Below are 18,084 nucleotides of genomic sequence, written 5' to 3' on the forward strand. Positions count from 1 at the left end.
ACAGCTCTCACTAACCATTCTTCTATCCCAAGTTTCCTCATTGACCACCAGATAAGGGATCGGGGGACCCTGTCAAAGGCTTTCTCCATGTCAACGAAGGCCAGGTACAGAGGTTTATCCTTGGCTAGATATTTCTCCTGCAGCTGTCTCACTAGAAATATGGCATCAGTGGTGCTTTTACCTGGCACGAACCCAAACTGCATCTCATCTAAATTGATTTGCTCCCTAATTAGTTGGGCTATGACCCTCTCCGTAACTTTCATAACCTGATCTAACAGCTTGATGCCTCTGTAATTATTAGTATCTAAAACCCCCACGAAAATAGACACAATAGCCTGGGGTAGTCTTCTACCTGGCTGGTTCCTGTCAACCATCCTACCCATGCATGCATGGAAGATGGACATTAAATGATGATGATGACGATGATAGATGCTTTCTTCAGAATATAGCTCTGGAAGCGTGAGATTAAAGGAAATAACATACCAAATATATGAGAGAGAGAGAGAGAGAAACTGACTTACCATTTCATCTCTTTTTTGATGAATAACATTAGAAAATTCAACTTTCAGTGTGTTAAGGTGTTCTCGCATGGAGCTCACTTCTTCTTCTAGAATAGCAACTTTACGGAAAGCTTGGAGCTGACAATCAACAAAGGACTTCACCAAATTCTTTAATAGAAAGAAATTCATAATATATAACAAACTAGCAAAATTATAATATTGTTATGATCATTATCTGTTTTTCAAAAGTTTCATGCTAGTTTCTATTTCACCATTAAATGAACCTATATGTCTTGAGGCATAAGCAGAATTTTTTTTTTCTGTGAATGTAGGAGTTTGTATGTTATATCTGTATTGCTTTAGTTTCTGGATGGGTAATGTCAGTGTGCACACATGACAGAGTGTAAATGATTTAAGAGGAAAACTAAGTATAAGAGGGATCAGATGTTGCGTGCAAGAGAGAAGACTGCACTGGTTTGGTCATGTGATGAGTATGGATGAGGACGGCTGCATAAAGAAGTGCTGAGCTCTAATTGTGGAGGGAACCTGTGGAAGGGGTAGACTTAGGAAGACGTGGGACAAAGTGGTGAGAAAGGATCTTCAGACGATGGGCCTCACTGAGGAAATGACAAGGGACAGGGAGTTGTGGTGATTTACTGTACTTGAAAAGATACATCAAGCTAAGTAAAACTGCTGTTATCCATACATACAGGGTCATCCTTTACAGGTGCTGGTGCCACATAAATGCACTCATGCCAGTACTGCATAAACACACTCATGCCAGTGGCATGGTAAAAGCGCCAAGCACACTCTGTAAAGTGGTTGGCACAAGGAAGGGCATCCAGCCATAGAAACCATGCCAGAACAGACAAATGGAGTCTTGACAACTCCCTGGCTGGCCAGCTCCTGTTAAACTGTCCAACCCATGCCAGCATGGAAAATGGACGTTAAATAATGATAATGATTATATATATATATATATATATATATATATATATGTACAGTAGCAGACTGAGTCTAAAAATATTGGTTGCCAGGAGACTAAGGGAGCCCACCCATAACTACAATGCTATCATTTAATTATTCTTTTGTTAAAAGTATTCTTCTCAACTGTCTTCAAACAGCCAGACAGAAATAATTAATGCATTCTTCCAGGAATTAATAAAAAATTCTCCAACTGGGCCCCTTAGATATTAACTGGGCCCCTTAGATATTAACACGGGCTCCCATATATGGATGCTAATGGCACAGGGGCCCACTTGCCGTCGGGCAAGCTGGCAACTTGGCCTGTCTGCCACTGTGTATATATAAATTGTCAGTGGATCACATATCCGAAAAAGAAGCACACATTAAAAGTTAGAGCAGTAATGTATTTACACGAAGTTAAATTTATGTCCAGCCATGACCAATGGTTTCACATCCATAAAGTGCTTAGCTTTATAGATGACTTGTCAGGCTCCACTGGCTGCAGGCATATCTCATAATCTCCATATGTCCACGGTCATTGGAGTCTGATGAATTGTTTATATATTGCCTATATATTGGAGCCTGGTGTGGCTTCCTGGCTTGCCAGTCTCCAGTCAAACCGTCCAACCCATGTCAGCATGGAAAACAGACATTAAACGATGATGATGATGATGCGTGGAGGTGTAGTTGTGTGATAAGAAGTTTGCTTCCCAACCACATGGTTCCAGGTTCAGCCCCATTGCATAGTATCTTGAGCAAGTGTTTTTTACTATGGCACCAAGTCAACCAAAGCCTTGTGAGTAGATTTGGTATGTGTGTGTGTGTGTGTGTATGTTTGTGTCGCCTTGTTTTGACATTGCATGATAGTTGTAAAATGGTTGTCACTGTCATAAAAGCAGTATCATTCGTTTCCAATATTCTGCAAAAACATGTTTGGCCATAGGAAGTGTTATTTTGTATGGAAACAGGTGAGTATTGGTGACAGGAAGGACATCCAACCATAGAAAATCCTCCTCAATAATCTCCATCCAATCCAGAAAAGCACAGAGAAGTGGGTATTAAAATGGCGGTGATATATGCAAACCAATACATTGAAATTTATAAGTGAAATTTTATCATTGAAGTGTTAATGCTAAACAGAAAAAACTTACTTGACAAGCTATGAGTTCTGGTGCAGTTTTACCAATGACAGAAGGAATGTGTTCAGCTTTTAACAACAAAGGAAGGGATGAACAGGGATCACAGGTTTTGGAGAAGCTAATTTGTTCTTTCACCTGAAGAAATAAATATGATAAATAATGAGAATGAATGTCATTAATTTACTGAGATCATATTACTAACAGTCTTATGATAAAACTTTAATCTTTAGTTAACTTTAATGTCTAAAAGGTTTTAAACAATTTCATCTCGAGATTTATCTCACCCTACAATTTTTCTTTTTCACTGTTTATCATATAGTGAGAACCTGGCTGAGGTTCAAGCCAAAATTCTCAGATTTCCCGTGTCTAAAATCATGATCTAATATATTTCCCACGTAAAAGCACCCACTACACTCTCTGAGTGGTTGGCGTTAGGAAGGGCATCCAGCTGTAGAAACTCTGCCAAATCAGATTGGAGCCTGGTGTAGCCATCTGGTTTCACCAGTCCTCAGTCAAATCGTCCAACCCATGCTAGCATGGAAAGCGGACGTTAAACGACGACGACGACGACGACAAAAAGGTATTAATGCCTGTATGAATATGATTTGACCAATTGACATTAGCTGAGGCACTAAGGCAGAACTGCATAGAAAGCATGCAAGATTTCATATAAAACAAATTCAAGAATCTCCTGAGTGAACAGTTATTTAAAGGTGAGTTATTTCAACTTAAATTTGCACAAGTCGGTCGGTTTTCTTGTGTGGTAGTCTCTCATCTTGCTTATCTTTCTCTCCTATTCACAGGCTTTAAGTAGTAGTGTCAATCAAAGAATGCTCATTATATGCTATGATTCATATGCCCTGTACTATTTACACAATATTTATTAAATGCATGTAAGTAAATACAGTGCCGTGGTAAGTAAAATATGTGGCATTTCAAATGAATCTTAGTGTGGTTATTGTCAACACATGCAATCTAACAGCCTACCTGACATGAGAATACCTAGAAAAAAAGATAAGACTAACATCCACACTAAAATCCCTTCCCTCAATACACAAAAATCTGTACATTCCCAGTAGACTACTGCCAAGAACCAAAATATTAGACATAAATTACATTGGAGGAGTTATTAATATGAGCAAGCACAAATGAAATACTATGAATCGATGAAATGATTTAATGTAAGAAGTCAATGAATTTTGTTGTTAAGGAAAAATATTTTTGCGTTGAAGGTGAACCAATAATAAAACTATAGATGTATTTAAACAGAAACAAAATATGTTTGGAGAACTACAAGGGTTGGTTGAAAAGTTCATAGGCTGACCAAGATACTCTCATGGAATATGACTAACTGAGGTTTATTTTTCAACATAATCTCCCATGTGGTCCACATACTTCGTTTATTGGTGTTGTTGTGCTTAGAAGAGACTTTCATCCTATTGGTCAAAAAATCATCAACAGCAGATATGACATCCTCATCACTGCAATGCTGATTCTCAACCAAGTACTTTTTCATGTTGGGGAACAGTTGATAGTCAGATGGAGCCAAATCAAGAGAATAGGGAGGGTGATCAACCAGTTCAAAGACACAGTTATGCACAGCAGCTATTGAAACCAAGGATTTGTGTGTTGGAGCATTGTTCAGATGAAACAAGAACTCTTTTTGTCAGTTTTCCTGGGTGTTTGGTCTTGATAGTCTTTTGTAACTGCCTCAGCAAATTGGCATAGTACTCTCCATTGATGGTGTAGCCCTTTGAAGATAGTCAATAAACACAAAGCCTTCTGCATCCCAGAAAACTGATGCCATTACATTCCCTGTAGATGAAATGACCTTGACCTTATTTGGAACATGTGAGGAGGGGATCTTTCCACTGCATGAATAACCTCTTTGTCTCTGGCTCAAAGTGATGAACCCAACACTTATCCTGGTTTAAGAAACTCTCCAGGAAACCACCTGAATCTGCCACAAACAACACCAGATTTTCCCATGATGTTGTCAGCCTGGTGCACTTTTGATCAGGTGTCAGAAAACATGAACCCACAGAACAGAAGCCTTCATCATTGTGCACAATATTCTCAACTCTCTCACAATATATTCTAATAGCAATGACTATTAGTGTTGCCTGTCATCTATCACCATGTGGTGAACACAATCGATGTTTTCTTCAGTGGTGGCAGTTGCTGCATGTCCAGATGTTGAGTCATCTTTAAGATTCTCCCTTCCCCTCCTAAACTCAGCTGCCTACTTTTGCACTGTTGATAAAGCTGGAACATCATCTGCTAATGTAGCAAGCATGTCAGCATAAATGTCCTTGGGGGCAAAAACCCTTCTTCTGCAGGTACTTGATAACACCTGATGTCAAATTTTGTCCATTTTCAAGAGAAGTTACTAGTAGTTACTTTTGAAGTCTTCTCTGAATGGTCAGATGTCAGTTTACCTGGGACCCCCCCCCCCCAAAAAAAAAAAACAATGCAGTTATTAATAAGAAGTGTTGAAATTAATGCATGCAAAATTTCACAACTATAGCATTACTCCTCCATAGTCAGCCTATGAACTTTTCAGCCCACCCTTATATAGGAAACAAAAGACTTACCCTTTCTGTACAAAGTTGAAGTATTTTAGGGGTGTGTTGGAAGTGTATGATGTATTACAGGGAAGTGGATGAAAAGGATTGGCTACTATCACACAAAAACAATTAGTTTATCAGTCAAGTAGGCTAATGATAATTTAAACAATGAAAGGCAGGTGTTTTTTTTTTCTCAGATGTATTACAAGAATAATAAAATGAACACTGAAGTCTATAGAGAAGGGGATTCCTCAAGCTCTCACTAATCTAATACACTTTGTCGAGAAGACTGTTTGAAAATGAAATAATACATTTGTTTCTGGTATAGAGTGCCAAAGTCAATGTGAGTTAGAAAGCAGATCAAGATCCATCAAAAAAACCTCAATGAAGTTACTTGATTTAACTGCTATTTTGCACAGTTTGAGGACCACATGGACTCATATATGTATGTAGTTGACTGAGAAATCATTGAAAGGTCTCATATTTGGTACATGTGTATGATAGATTTAAGATTTTGCTGTTGTGTAATCCCACTTCAATGTATCACAGGTCTACTCTGATCAAGCAGACATGATTATTGATAAATGACTAGGAACAATACACAAATCCAGAGTTCTGTCTAGTTTAGAACTATATTCCATCTGCAGGTGTGTAGTCATTAAGAAAAATAAGTACTGGGGTCAATTCATTTGATTAATTCAAGGTGGAGTGTGGTGTCCCAGCATGGCCACAGTCTAATGACTGAAACAAGTAAAAGATAAAAGTTATATATATATATTGTTATATCTGGGGAGAGTCATTCTGCTTTAATACCTTATTAATTAACACACTCACTGGTTCAATTTCCACTCATTTACTTTATTTTTTTCTAAAATATATATATATAAAATCATCATCATCATCATTTAATGTCTATTTTCCATGCTGGCATAGGTTCCAGTCTGATTTGCCAAGGTTTCTATGGCTGGACGTCCTTCCTAATGCCAACCACTTTACAGTGTGTGCTGGGTGCTTTTAACGTGTCACTGCATGAGCACTTTTATGTGGCACCAGCACAAGTGCTTTTTACATGACACTGGCACTGGACTCTTGCAGGCTAGTCCTCTGCACCAGGTGGAGTGGCTTAACACTTCTGCTTTGAAGTTTCAAGTCTTCTTGAGTGCAGCAAGGCACCAGGTATCTTGGTCCTATACACAAACTAAATGTGAGAATATCATCATCATTATTTAACAGCCACACACATACATGCACACACGCACACACACTATCTAATACTTGGCCACTAAGCATATTACTGGTACTATTTTCTTCCAAATGGAAGAAATTAAAGTTTTCAGTTCAGAAAATTTCAGTTTTTTATTCATAAACAACCAATTTGTGAGTGAATTATATGGTGTAAACCACTGAATACCACTCTACAGATTTTATACTTTTATTAATATAGTTATGGAAGGGCAAATAAATTGCAGTAGAAGTGTATATATATATTGCAGTACAAGTATGTGCATATATTGTGGCCGACAGATGTGTATATTGTAACAGAAATGTGTATAGATATTGTATCTGTGATGAGTGCACACATTGTAACATAGGGTGGATTTTATGCTAGAGATATATGCTATATATATATATATAGTAACAGTAGTGAATGAGTAATAAAGCAGAGGCATATATATACATTGTTGCAGAGATGTGTATATCATCATCATCTATATATTGAGAATAAATCAGTTGTGACAAATTCTATGTTCACAAAGGTTCATGTTGAAAGTAAAAAAAACAGTTGCTCTATAAAAGTATTTCTGCTGAAAACAATAGAATTGAATTATATAACAAAGTAGTAAATTGGTAAGTGTAAAGTGGTTCAAGGGAATTTACACAGATACTGAAGTGGAATAACAATGATTCCTTAAATTGGCATAAGTATTATATTTTCAAAGTGTTTACCTTGATTAATTAACAATTAAAGTCTGTTATCTAGTCTATCTGATGATAAGTACTGAACACAATAATGGACTAATTACACCTTGACAGCATTATTGCTGCTTTATTAGAAATGGGCTTTATCAGTTTAATTGATTGGTTGGGTGATTAAAAAACAGACTTGATTAGGCCATTTAATGGTAGAGTAGTGTGTCAGCATAGTGGTTTTAATGCTGGTCATGTTGGTAATGGTGGGGGAAATACTAACATAAATGATGATGATGATGAATTTGTTTTTAATAGGTTCTACTATGAAAACTACTTCCCTGTGGATATAGTTTAAAAAAATAAACTGCAATAGCCACCTTCATTTCTATTGTCACTATCACCCCCATTGTTATCAACACATGATCACTATCACTAGAAACATGACTGCCACCACTCCAAAACCCTGCCCTCACTCCAAAACCCTGCCCTCACAACCATCACCAAAAACAACAAGAATTAGGTCAAGTGGACTAATTCTGAAACTTTGCAAGATACTTAGGTGTGTATTTAACTCTGCAAGGAGTGCAATCCAAAATAAGCAAAATTAGCTTTGTCCAGAAAGAAATGTCAAGATATTTTTCAGTTTCAAGGAATAAAATTACACTATTCTGGACATTTGACAGGGTAACTTAGTAATAGTGAACTCAGTGATGAGGTTGAGGGGACAAATATTATAGGTTCAAATTTTGCTACAAGGTGGATAATTTGACATTGGTTTCGATGATGAGCATCTATTAGTGTGATCAGCTGGATTCTTTCTCCATCCATGCTGATAGTCTCACCAAGCACCACAAAAACTGGTTACTCCCACAGAAAAGCCATCACCGCTATAGTGTTAGTCCTCCAGTAACCTGTGACACATCTCACTCTACCATGTGTAGCAGCAAATGCGATGTCACTAAATTAATACTGCAGCCAGCAGACAAAATGGTGACAACTGCCTACCAGCATCCTGTCTGACCATGTGGGCTTGAGAACAAAGATAGGATCTGATGTCACTTCTGAATTGTGGCCTAACATCTAGAAGCCATCTTGAATTTATCTCATTTCCTCTGACTTGTTCTCCAAATACTTGATGAGTTACGTTTGTTCTACAAGCCTACAAAACTCTAAATTGCATGGAGCCAAATCAGACTGTTATTAAATAATATATGTAACTCCTAACAAATATGCCACTTTCTTTCATTTGTCCACTCATTCACTCATCTATATAATAGTGCATATACACTGTATATGTATGTATGCATGCGCGTATATCTATATACATATCTTTCTCTCTCTCTTTGATTCTTCAGCCCCTGCTATCACATTAGCTAGTACAATAAACACCTCCGTCTATTTTTAGAAACTTGACCATTATATCTTATTCTTCCTTTTTGAGGTTTACTATTCACTTTAGTAACCTCCCACTCCTGTACTATTTTCTGTACCCGTCCCTTCACCTTAGTGCCTTTCAAACATATCACCCCACCTCCCACATATTCCTTCCTTACATTCTTATCTCATCCTATCCCTCCCCTACTCCTCTCCCATCCTCCTCCTAATATCTTGACCACCATCTAACACTCCTTTTTCATTTTCTCTTCCTCTTTCTTTCTTCTTTTCTCACCTATTCCTTTAAACCACTCTCCTCATTTTAACATACATATCTATTCTCTTCTCTCTATCTACTGAATACTACTACTATGTTCTCAAAATTTCTTTCACACCACAAGACTCTTTTGAATGAACAGCACATGGAATCTATGTCTCCACACTTTTCATTTGTAATAACAAAATATGAACTATCAGAATTTACACAAGAAGTATTTCTACCATTTCCACACCCCCACTTTCCTTGGATATTGGAACTGCAACTATAACTTCCTACATATATTTTTATTTGTACTTTAATTCTTTTATTTCCCTTTATACTTATTTCCATCCTTTTCCAAAATAACTCCTTATATTGAACTCTACTATCTCCCTCTATTTAACTTTCACATTGTCTCTGATAAGAGATATCCCTAATATCTCAGAAACAACTGTAAGAGTAACTTTCTCTTTATAAATGTCCTGAAAATTCCACACAGCCTTGGCTTTGTCTCATTTTATTTAACATATATATATATATATATATATATATATATATATGAGAGAGTTACCAAAAGAAACTGGAATTTTGCAATATGATTTTCTTCACTTAGTTTTACATGTTTACACCTTTATCACTTTCAAAGTAGTCTCAATTTGAAGCAATGCATCAGTCCAGGTATGTTTCCCACTATTTGAAACAGTGCTGGAACTCTTTTGAAGTGATGCCTTTTAATGCCTCTGTTAGTTTTTTCTTCACCTCTCCCACATCTGCAAATTTCATAGCACCACCTTTCATCACCAATGATGACCTTCAGAAAAAGGTTTGGATCAACTGCCAATACTTCTTTCAGTTCACAACACGCATTCAGTTGTGACTGCTTTTGATCTTCTATGAGCAAGGGAGGCACACATTTTGCTGCAACTCCTTTCATTTGCAATTCCTCACTCAAAATTCGTTGGCAGGAGCTCCAGGATACACCAGTCATATCAATAAGTTCGTTGATTGTTTAGTGATGAAGTATGTCCAAATCAGGCAGTGATGACGTCATCAACAAAGTGCTAATCTTATTTTTATTTTGGGATATCAGTGCAGATAAGTAGATTTTTCACTGGAACTTTAGGGTATTACACATTAAATTTAATTTTTATTAATTTCTAGAACTGTCTTTCACAAAATCATAAGGACACACACACAGATAATAAGTTGAGCTTACAGGTCAATGATATAATGTAAGTATTGTGTAAAAGAAAACAGGCTTTAAATTACAATACACTTATACACACAAACATACAATTTCTATACTATCATTCTCTCACATGACTATTAATTATATCTGAATAGACCTATTTTACATATGTTTTAAATGAAATACTAGTGTATTAAATAATAAGCATAGTGACCTAAATCATGGAAAAATATGCCACACATATTATGAAACAAAAAAATGCATCACATTAACCAACACAAAGCTTCTATCTTACCATCCTCACCACTGTTCAATGCAACAGCCATCTCATTTAACAAATTGTATTCCAACTATCTAAGGCTTAGAACAACACTTTAGGATGGCGCCTGGAAAAGTTATATTTCTGAAATGACATACCAGTGGTTAGATTTAGAGGCAGCTATGAACCGAAGTCCATGCGATGGTTAGATAATTCATAAGGTGTAATATATGCTGTCAGTGGCCAATTTTTTGAATGAGACTATGATTCAGTACAAATTTGTTATTTCCAAGACAATATGTATACTATTTCTAATAGATAAACATTTTTATTTCTTAATATATTATTCGCAATTCAATAACTCACTGTAAAAAGAATGGTGCAATGCCATTCATACCACAACAATCTGGTTAGGATAACATTAATGCATACAAAACATATATTTCAAATCTCATGTCAGGAGAGAAGGAAGTGCTCATGACCATTTACAGGTCTTCTGAGACTGGTGGGAGAGAAGGGGAAAGGTATCCTTGAACCAGAGACCTGATCTGAATGTTTGCAACAGAGTGAGCTCTGCTAAATACAGTGTTATGTTTCTATGCTAAGCTTTCATGCTAGCAACCAGGATCTTAGACATAGAAATCTTCACTGATAGTCTTCCCTTGGACTCACAATTTCCAAATATGCTTTGGAAATTAGAGTGAAAGAGACCAAGCTGCTCTGGTCTCTTCATTTTAGAAAACCTTTACATTAGGCACAAGTGTGGTTGTGTGGTTAAGAATCTTGCTTTCTAACCACATGATTCTGAGTTCAGTCCCACTGCATGGCACCTTGGACAAGTGTCTTCTATTCCAGCCTCAGACTGACCAAAACATTGTGAGTGGATTTGGTAAATGGAAACTGAAAGAAACCCATTGTACTCAAACACATACATACATACATACATACATGCATGCATATATACATACATTCATACATACATACATACATGTGTGTGTATGCCTTTGTGTCTATGTTTGTCTCTCACCATCACTTGACAACTGGTGTTTATGTTCCCATAATTTAGCAGTTCAGCAAAATATATCAATAGAATAAGTATATGGGTTAAAAGAAAAATAAGTATTTGGGTTGATTCATTTGACTAAAAATTCATTGATGCAGTTTTCTAGCATGGCTGCAGTCAACTGACTGAAACAAGTAAAAGATTATCTGCCACCCTACTTAATTATGAAGCAAAATCTAAATTGATTTTGATCTCTCAATGCACACCCCAATTTCTTCCTGTAAATTTTGATGAAAACCTTCCTGAGGTATCTGAGTGATACCATAAATAACAGCTGATGTCATAAACTATAACTACATGACTAACTGAACTTTAAACTGTTATCTGCTATGCTATTATTATTTATTTTCACTTAGTAGTTGTCTAGACAAAAGCTGGATGTATAAATGTTTAGTAAGAGGTAAGGAGCAATCCCAGTTACCACATACCATAGAGAGAGGAAACAAAAATGTGGTCAATTGATGTGTCAGACATAATAGCCAAATCTACAACTCTTATCAATAAAAAAAGAAAGGATACTTTGAAAAATGTAGATTTAGAAATATATTGAGAAAAGACTAAGTAACCACAGCTTGAACAGCAATAAAATGTAGATTTGCTGAATCATGCTTGCCTGAGGATAATATAGTTTCTGGTTGAAAATCGTTCTTCATTAAGATATTTTATACCACATACTTATCAGACATAACATAAGGTAAACCACGGGTTGGACGATTTGACTGAGGACTGGTGAAACCAGATGGCTACACCAGGCTCCAATCTGATTTGGCAGAGTTTCTACAGCTGGATGCCCTTCCTAACGCCAACCACTCAGAGAGTGTAGTGGGTGCTTTTACGTGTCACCCGCACGAAGGCCAGTCAGGCGGTACTGGCAACGGCCATGCTCAAAATGGTGCATTTCATGTGCCACCCGCACAAAAAAGAAAAAAAAAAAAAGGGATTTCATGTGTCACCCGCACATGAGCCAGTCCAGGGGAACCAGCAACGATCTTGCTCGAACATCCTACAACGGCCCCGCACAAGAGCCAGTCCAGGGGCACTGGCAATGGTCTCGCTCGAAAAATTTCTTGTGTCACCCGCACAAGGATATTTATCTCTCATCAGATGCAGTACATTTTTTGTCAATCTTACCTTAATGGAAGAGTACCATAAAAACTCATGTAATTTACGCACTTTTTCGCAAAAACAAAAATAAACTTTAGTGGGTGCGTAAATTACATGAGTAGATCATTTCCAGAATTTTTTAAGTAATTTTTTTTGTTGAAAAATGATGTACAAATGTAAACATTCGTACTGGAAGTTGATTCATTTAATGTCAGAATAGGTTTTTACAGAAAAAATATAATGAAGTTGACTTTTATTTATGCTGGACGGTATAATGCTTACTTTTTCTGTATAGATTTACTAAAACCATTAAATGGCTAATTACTTTTTTAAGTTTGACGTTCATGCTGGTAATCACAGTCTGGGGAATATTTTATTGCATCTAAAGCTGACAACATCATAATTTATCTTTGCGCATGTAAACTCACTAAGTGAATATGACTTAGTGTTCCTACAGAAACTTTCATTTACTTTATACAATGTTTAATGTCATTTCACATCCATGTTGAATTATGCAGCAATCTTATATTATCTTCATAGAACAATTGTAATGTATGTATTACCAGTTCTTTTGATATAGTAGAATTTTGCTATTCTTGTTTGTCTCCTCACAGATGTGTATATTCTAATAAGTCACTTCTTAAATTTCACACTTCTCTTGTTCAATAAATACTGAGTTAAACTTGCAAAGCTGTTTATTTTCTCCTTTCGATTTTTAATGTTTATTTTAGTAGGTTACCAAACTATCAGCTAAAACGATAATGACAAATTTTAAAGTTTGCTTGATATTTTATAAGTGTGAAAAGGATTAAAATTTCGATACTCTATATCAAAGGTTCCGACAAGAATAGACAGAAAATCAGAGCTTGAGACAAGAAAACACTTTCGATCAATCAGAATTCTGTTTACATAATCAGTTTGATCGGTCACCTTCCTCTGTCGGTTGAGTAAAGTGTCATTCAAGCTGATGTTTATTGGTAATCAAACTTAATCTGCAACACCTGTATGTATTTACCAGCTTTCTTTTCTTTTCATGTGATCATGATTTGAGAAGACATACAGAAGTATGCTAAAGATTGGACATAATCTCTTGTGGGCAAGAAATGTAAAATAAAGTTTATTATAAACAACATAAATATTTTGTAATTTAATAGCTTTCAGTGTGATACCTGTTAAACAGAAATTATTTTTATTTAATGAAAATTTAATAAAATCTAATCATAAGTAAGTGAAATTATGCTAAATACAACTAAATTGAAAACCTGTTCCCCCTGACCATATTGGCAATTCTGAAACGTTTGGATGCAAATTTTACATGAGTAGAAGCTTTTTTTAACAATTTTTATCCTAAAAATCACCTGCGTAAATTACACAGGTGCGCAAATTACATGGCTTTTTACAGTAAACTATATATCATCATCATCATCATTTAACGTCTGTTTTCCATACTGGTATGAGTAGGATGGTCTGACAGGAGTTGGTAGGGCTGGGAGCTGCACCAGGGTCCTTTCTCTCTTCTGGCATGGTTTTTATGGCTGGATGCCCTTCTTAATGCCAACCACTTTACAAAAGTGCACTGGGTGCTTTTTACTTGGCACCAGTACCAATATTTTTACATGGTATAGGTATAGGAGTTCTTTCACATTATGGGTGTTTTTATGTGGTGCCAGCATGGATGCTTTTTATATAGTGCTGGCATAAGTGCTTTTTATGGAATGGGTGCTTTTTACGTGGTGCCAGCACAGGTGCTCTTAACTTAGGGTTGGCATCAGTACCTGCGGGGTGACAAGGATGTCTCAGCTGAGAGAGGGAGAGCAACTGAGAGAAGTGGCCATGTGCCAGGTAAGAGGTTGGAGTATGACAGAGGGTCAAGGATAGCTGTCTTACTACAGAGGAGATACTTGGTTACCCCAGCAGGACAAAGAAGCAGAGGGAGATGGTAAAGAGTTAGAGGGAAAGACAGTGACAGTCAGAGTGAGGAAGAGAGGGCCTACCCACAGGGAACAGTGGGGGAAGTATAAATAGTACAGAGGAGATATCATCATCATCATCTATTGTCTGTTGTCCATGCTGGCATGGGTTGGACGGTTTGACCAGGGCTGGTAAGCTGAGGGGCTGCACCACACTCCAGTCTGATTTGGCATGGTTTCTATGGCTGGATACCCTTCCTAATCTAACCACTCCAAGAATGTAATGGGTGCTTTTATATGCCACCAGCACAAGTGCCAGTTGCATGACACCGGTATCTGCCATGATTATGATTTCACTTGGCTTGATGGGTCTTCTACTCAAGCACAGCAAATTGCTAAAGGTCTCAGTCATTTTTCATTGCCTCTGTGCGGCCCAACACTCAAAAGGTGCCTTTTATGTCTCCTTTACATGACACTGGCATCGGCCACAACTACGATTTCACTTGTCTTCCCAAGTCTTCTGAAGTATGGTATATTGTCAAAAGTCTTGGTCACTAGTCAGTGCCTCTGTGAGGCCCAATGTTTGAAGATCATGCTTCACCACTTTGGCCCATGTCTTCCTGAGTCTACCTCTTCCACAGGTTCCCTCTACAGTTAGAGATTAGCACTTCTTTGTCAAAACAAGACGTTGTCTACCATATCCCTTATTTAATACACAGCATTCAATAATACATACCTTGTCAAATTGTTTATGGACTGACTTCAAGTATTTCTGTAAAACCATTTTGTCTCTAAAACAAGGAAATATAAAAACGCTCATATTAAACATGGAATCTACTAAAAATATATAAAAAGAGCTATATAATCAACTAGATGTGAAGTATATATCACTTACATATTTATTAAACTTAAACTCATGTATATATATATATATATATATATTTGTGGTGAAACACACACACTCACACATATACTTATTTATTGAATTCATTTACCTCCATAAACTTGTGGAAATAAATACTCATACACAGTAGACATACTTGTAAATACAACCTTGTGTCATTATGCATGCACTAAAGAGATACAGCAGAGAAAGGAAATTACAGAGCTATCAAATTGTCGAACCAGGTTATGGATACCTCTGTAATTTCTTTTCTCTGGTGCATCTCTTTAGCAGTAGAGATGGGTGTCCTAAAATGTGTCAGCCAGAATAAGAAGTGGCTGGAGAATTTTTTAGGGAGCTATTACTTCTGCTGGCACAAAGGGCCATTGCTCTGAAAATCAAAAGTGCTTTTGTGTAAAGTGCATTGTTGTGTGGCAATGAGATGTGGGCTTTGATTGAGGAGGACCTGTGAAGACTAGAAAGAAATGAAGCCAGCATACATTGCTATATGGACTAGTGCAGTCAATGATGAAGTATAACTGAACTGAGAGATTTGTGTATAAGAGGAGTCAGCTGTAGGGTTCAAGAGAGGAGACTGCACTGGTAAAGGCATATGGTGGAAATGAAGGATGCCAACTGCACAAACAAGTGCTCGAGGTAAAACAGGTGAAGCCACACATGACCTGGCACTCCATCAATGACATTGATGAGGTTTCCAGTTGAACTGAACAATGGAACAGCCAGCTCATGAAATTAAGATGCAAGTGGTCGAGCACTCTACAGACACACGTACCCTCAACATAGTTCCAAGGGAGATTCAGCATGACAGGATGTGACAAGGCTGGTCCTTTGAAGTACAGGTACTACTCATTTTTTCCAGCTGAGTGGACTGGTGACTGGAACACTAAAATAAAGTGTCTTGTTCAGGAACACTAAAATAAAGTGTCTTGTTCAGGAACACGTGTCATTAGGAATCAAACTCACAACCTTATGATTATGAGCTAAATATCCTAACCATTAAACCACATGCCTTTACAAAGCCACACATAACTGAACGTTTAATCTGTACATATTGAATCTCTACTTCCATTGACAATATCTTATTACTCTTTTTCATCTCTACCCTTCCTATTCTATGCTAGCTGGCAAGTGTTTGTGCAAATTTTCTTTTCAGGTGATGACAGAAGTTGCACAATGATTGCCTTCCCACTGTCACTCCCAAGTACACAATTTCAGGGCCGCTACCATCAATGTTAGCACAATGAAAGGAAGGAGTGGCGAGATTACTGAAATGCTGGAGCAATGCCATGTTGATGAGTATTGTGTGCAGATGGAAAGTAGATTCCTCATGGGTAAGAAACAGGGTTTTAATTTTTTATGGGTAGGCGGGAGTGATGGAGTAGGTGGTGTAGCCATGCTGTTAGCAGAAAAGTGGGTAGATAAGGTAACTGAGGTAGTTAGAGTATGTGATAGGGTAATTAAGCTGAGACTTAGCATAGATAAATTAACAACTACATCTATCTCTGCTTATGCTCCTCAGTCTGGGATGGCTGATGAGCACAAAAGACCAATTCTATGAGGTCCTTTTGCAGACTACCTCAACGACAAATGACAGAGACGTTTGTATTGTGGCTAGTGACATCTATGGACATGTTGGACAGCATCCCCATGGATTCCATGGAGTGCATGGTGGTTATGGCTTTGACCCTAGGAATGCTAGAGTTCTGTGATGCAAATGATCTCATGATCTGCTACACTAACTTCAGAAAACCTGCCAGTCACCTAATTACTTATCATTCTGGGCAGTGCATAAGTCAGACTGATTACTTCCTCACCAGCCAACAAGATAAACAGATACTTGCAAATACAAAGTTTTTCCAAGGTAAAGAGTGTACAACCCAACATAGGTTACTAGTTAGTGACTTCAGAATTAAAGCTAAAAAGACTCAGAGAAATAAACTATTCTGGAAAAGAAGATTATGGCAGCTCAAATACCCAGCAAACAGACAGACATTCAGAGATATCCTAATGGAAGCTTCTGATGAAAGAGAAGAAGAGTTGGGAAATATAGCTTAGAGGACAATCAGAAGTTCCAGCAGGACAATCTACTGAGGGCTACAGACAAAATCTGTGGTTGGTGCAGAGTCCCAGCTTGACCAAGGTGGAACAAGAAGGTAGACAGTGTTATAAAAGCAAAGAGACAGATCTGGGAAGACTGGAAAAACAGTGGAAGCAGAGAATTATATCAGGTAGCCAAAAGGGCAGCTAGGTGTCAGGTTTACATTGCAAAAAGAATAGCTGAAGGTAAGAGATTTACAAATGTTCTATAGTGTAAGGATCGGAGGTGTGAGGTATTCAGGATTGCAAAGCAGTGTATCGGAGAAAATAGAGATGTGGTGAGTGAGAAATGTGTATGACTGGCATGAAGAGGCTGTCTTTCAGTATACAAAGGTATCTTGACTTCTAAAAATAATGTAATGGATAAATGTATAAAGATAAAGAGCTTGATAGAAAAATGTTATCGTCTCTAGGCCAAATTCCTTCTTTCAGCTAATGACTGAGCTTGACCTTGGTTTGACCAACAGCAGTTAAAGGCACACACACACACACAAACACATATTTCTAATTCTAAACATATTTCAGTGAGGCTTTGAAAGCAAGCAAGTAAAAAAAAAACTTTTGAATTTAGTTTTAATTATAAAATTACATCTCTCAATAGCTAAACGCATTCTTTTTCAGCTTTAGAATTATTGCATATATATTCAAATGTTTCTTAAAATTGAACCTTTTTTCTTTCTTATTTTTTCACATAATTTCTGTTGTTCTGTCAAACACTTGGAATTACTGAATGAAAGCGGAGCAAAATTGGTAACTGGGTCAAAATCAATAATTTCTGATTTCTTGTTATTTTCTTTCATTTTGTACTATTGCACCATCTTTGGGAGTAATGGTTGGTCAGT

The 18,084-nt window shown here is 37.1% G+C and overlaps 1 protein-coding gene across 8 annotated transcripts in view; it reads right to left on the bottom strand.

Moving 5' to 3' along the window:
* Positions 1–18,084, bottom strand: part of LOC106874333 (coiled-coil domain-containing protein 171) — a 187,288-nt gene that overhangs the window by 11,160 nt on the left and 158,044 nt on the right. For all 8 annotated transcript variants that reach the window (XM_014922033.2, XM_014922031.2, XM_014922027.2 and 5 more), the window contains 3 exons: positions 14,978–15,032; positions 2,618–2,740; positions 522–668 (listed from right to left, as the gene is read on the bottom strand). In XM_014922033.2, coding sequence (XP_014777519.1) covers positions 522–668; positions 2,618–2,740; positions 14,978–15,032 — 325 coding nt within the window. The remainder of the gene's footprint in view (positions 1–521; positions 669–2,617; positions 2,741–14,977; positions 15,033–18,084) is intronic.

Source organism: Octopus bimaculoides, chromosome 2 (genome assembly GCF_001194135.2).
Source record: "Octopus bimaculoides isolate UCB-OBI-ISO-001 chromosome 2, ASM119413v2, whole genome shotgun sequence".
NCBI lineage: Eukaryota > Metazoa > Mollusca > Cephalopoda > Octopoda > Octopodidae > Octopus > Octopus bimaculoides.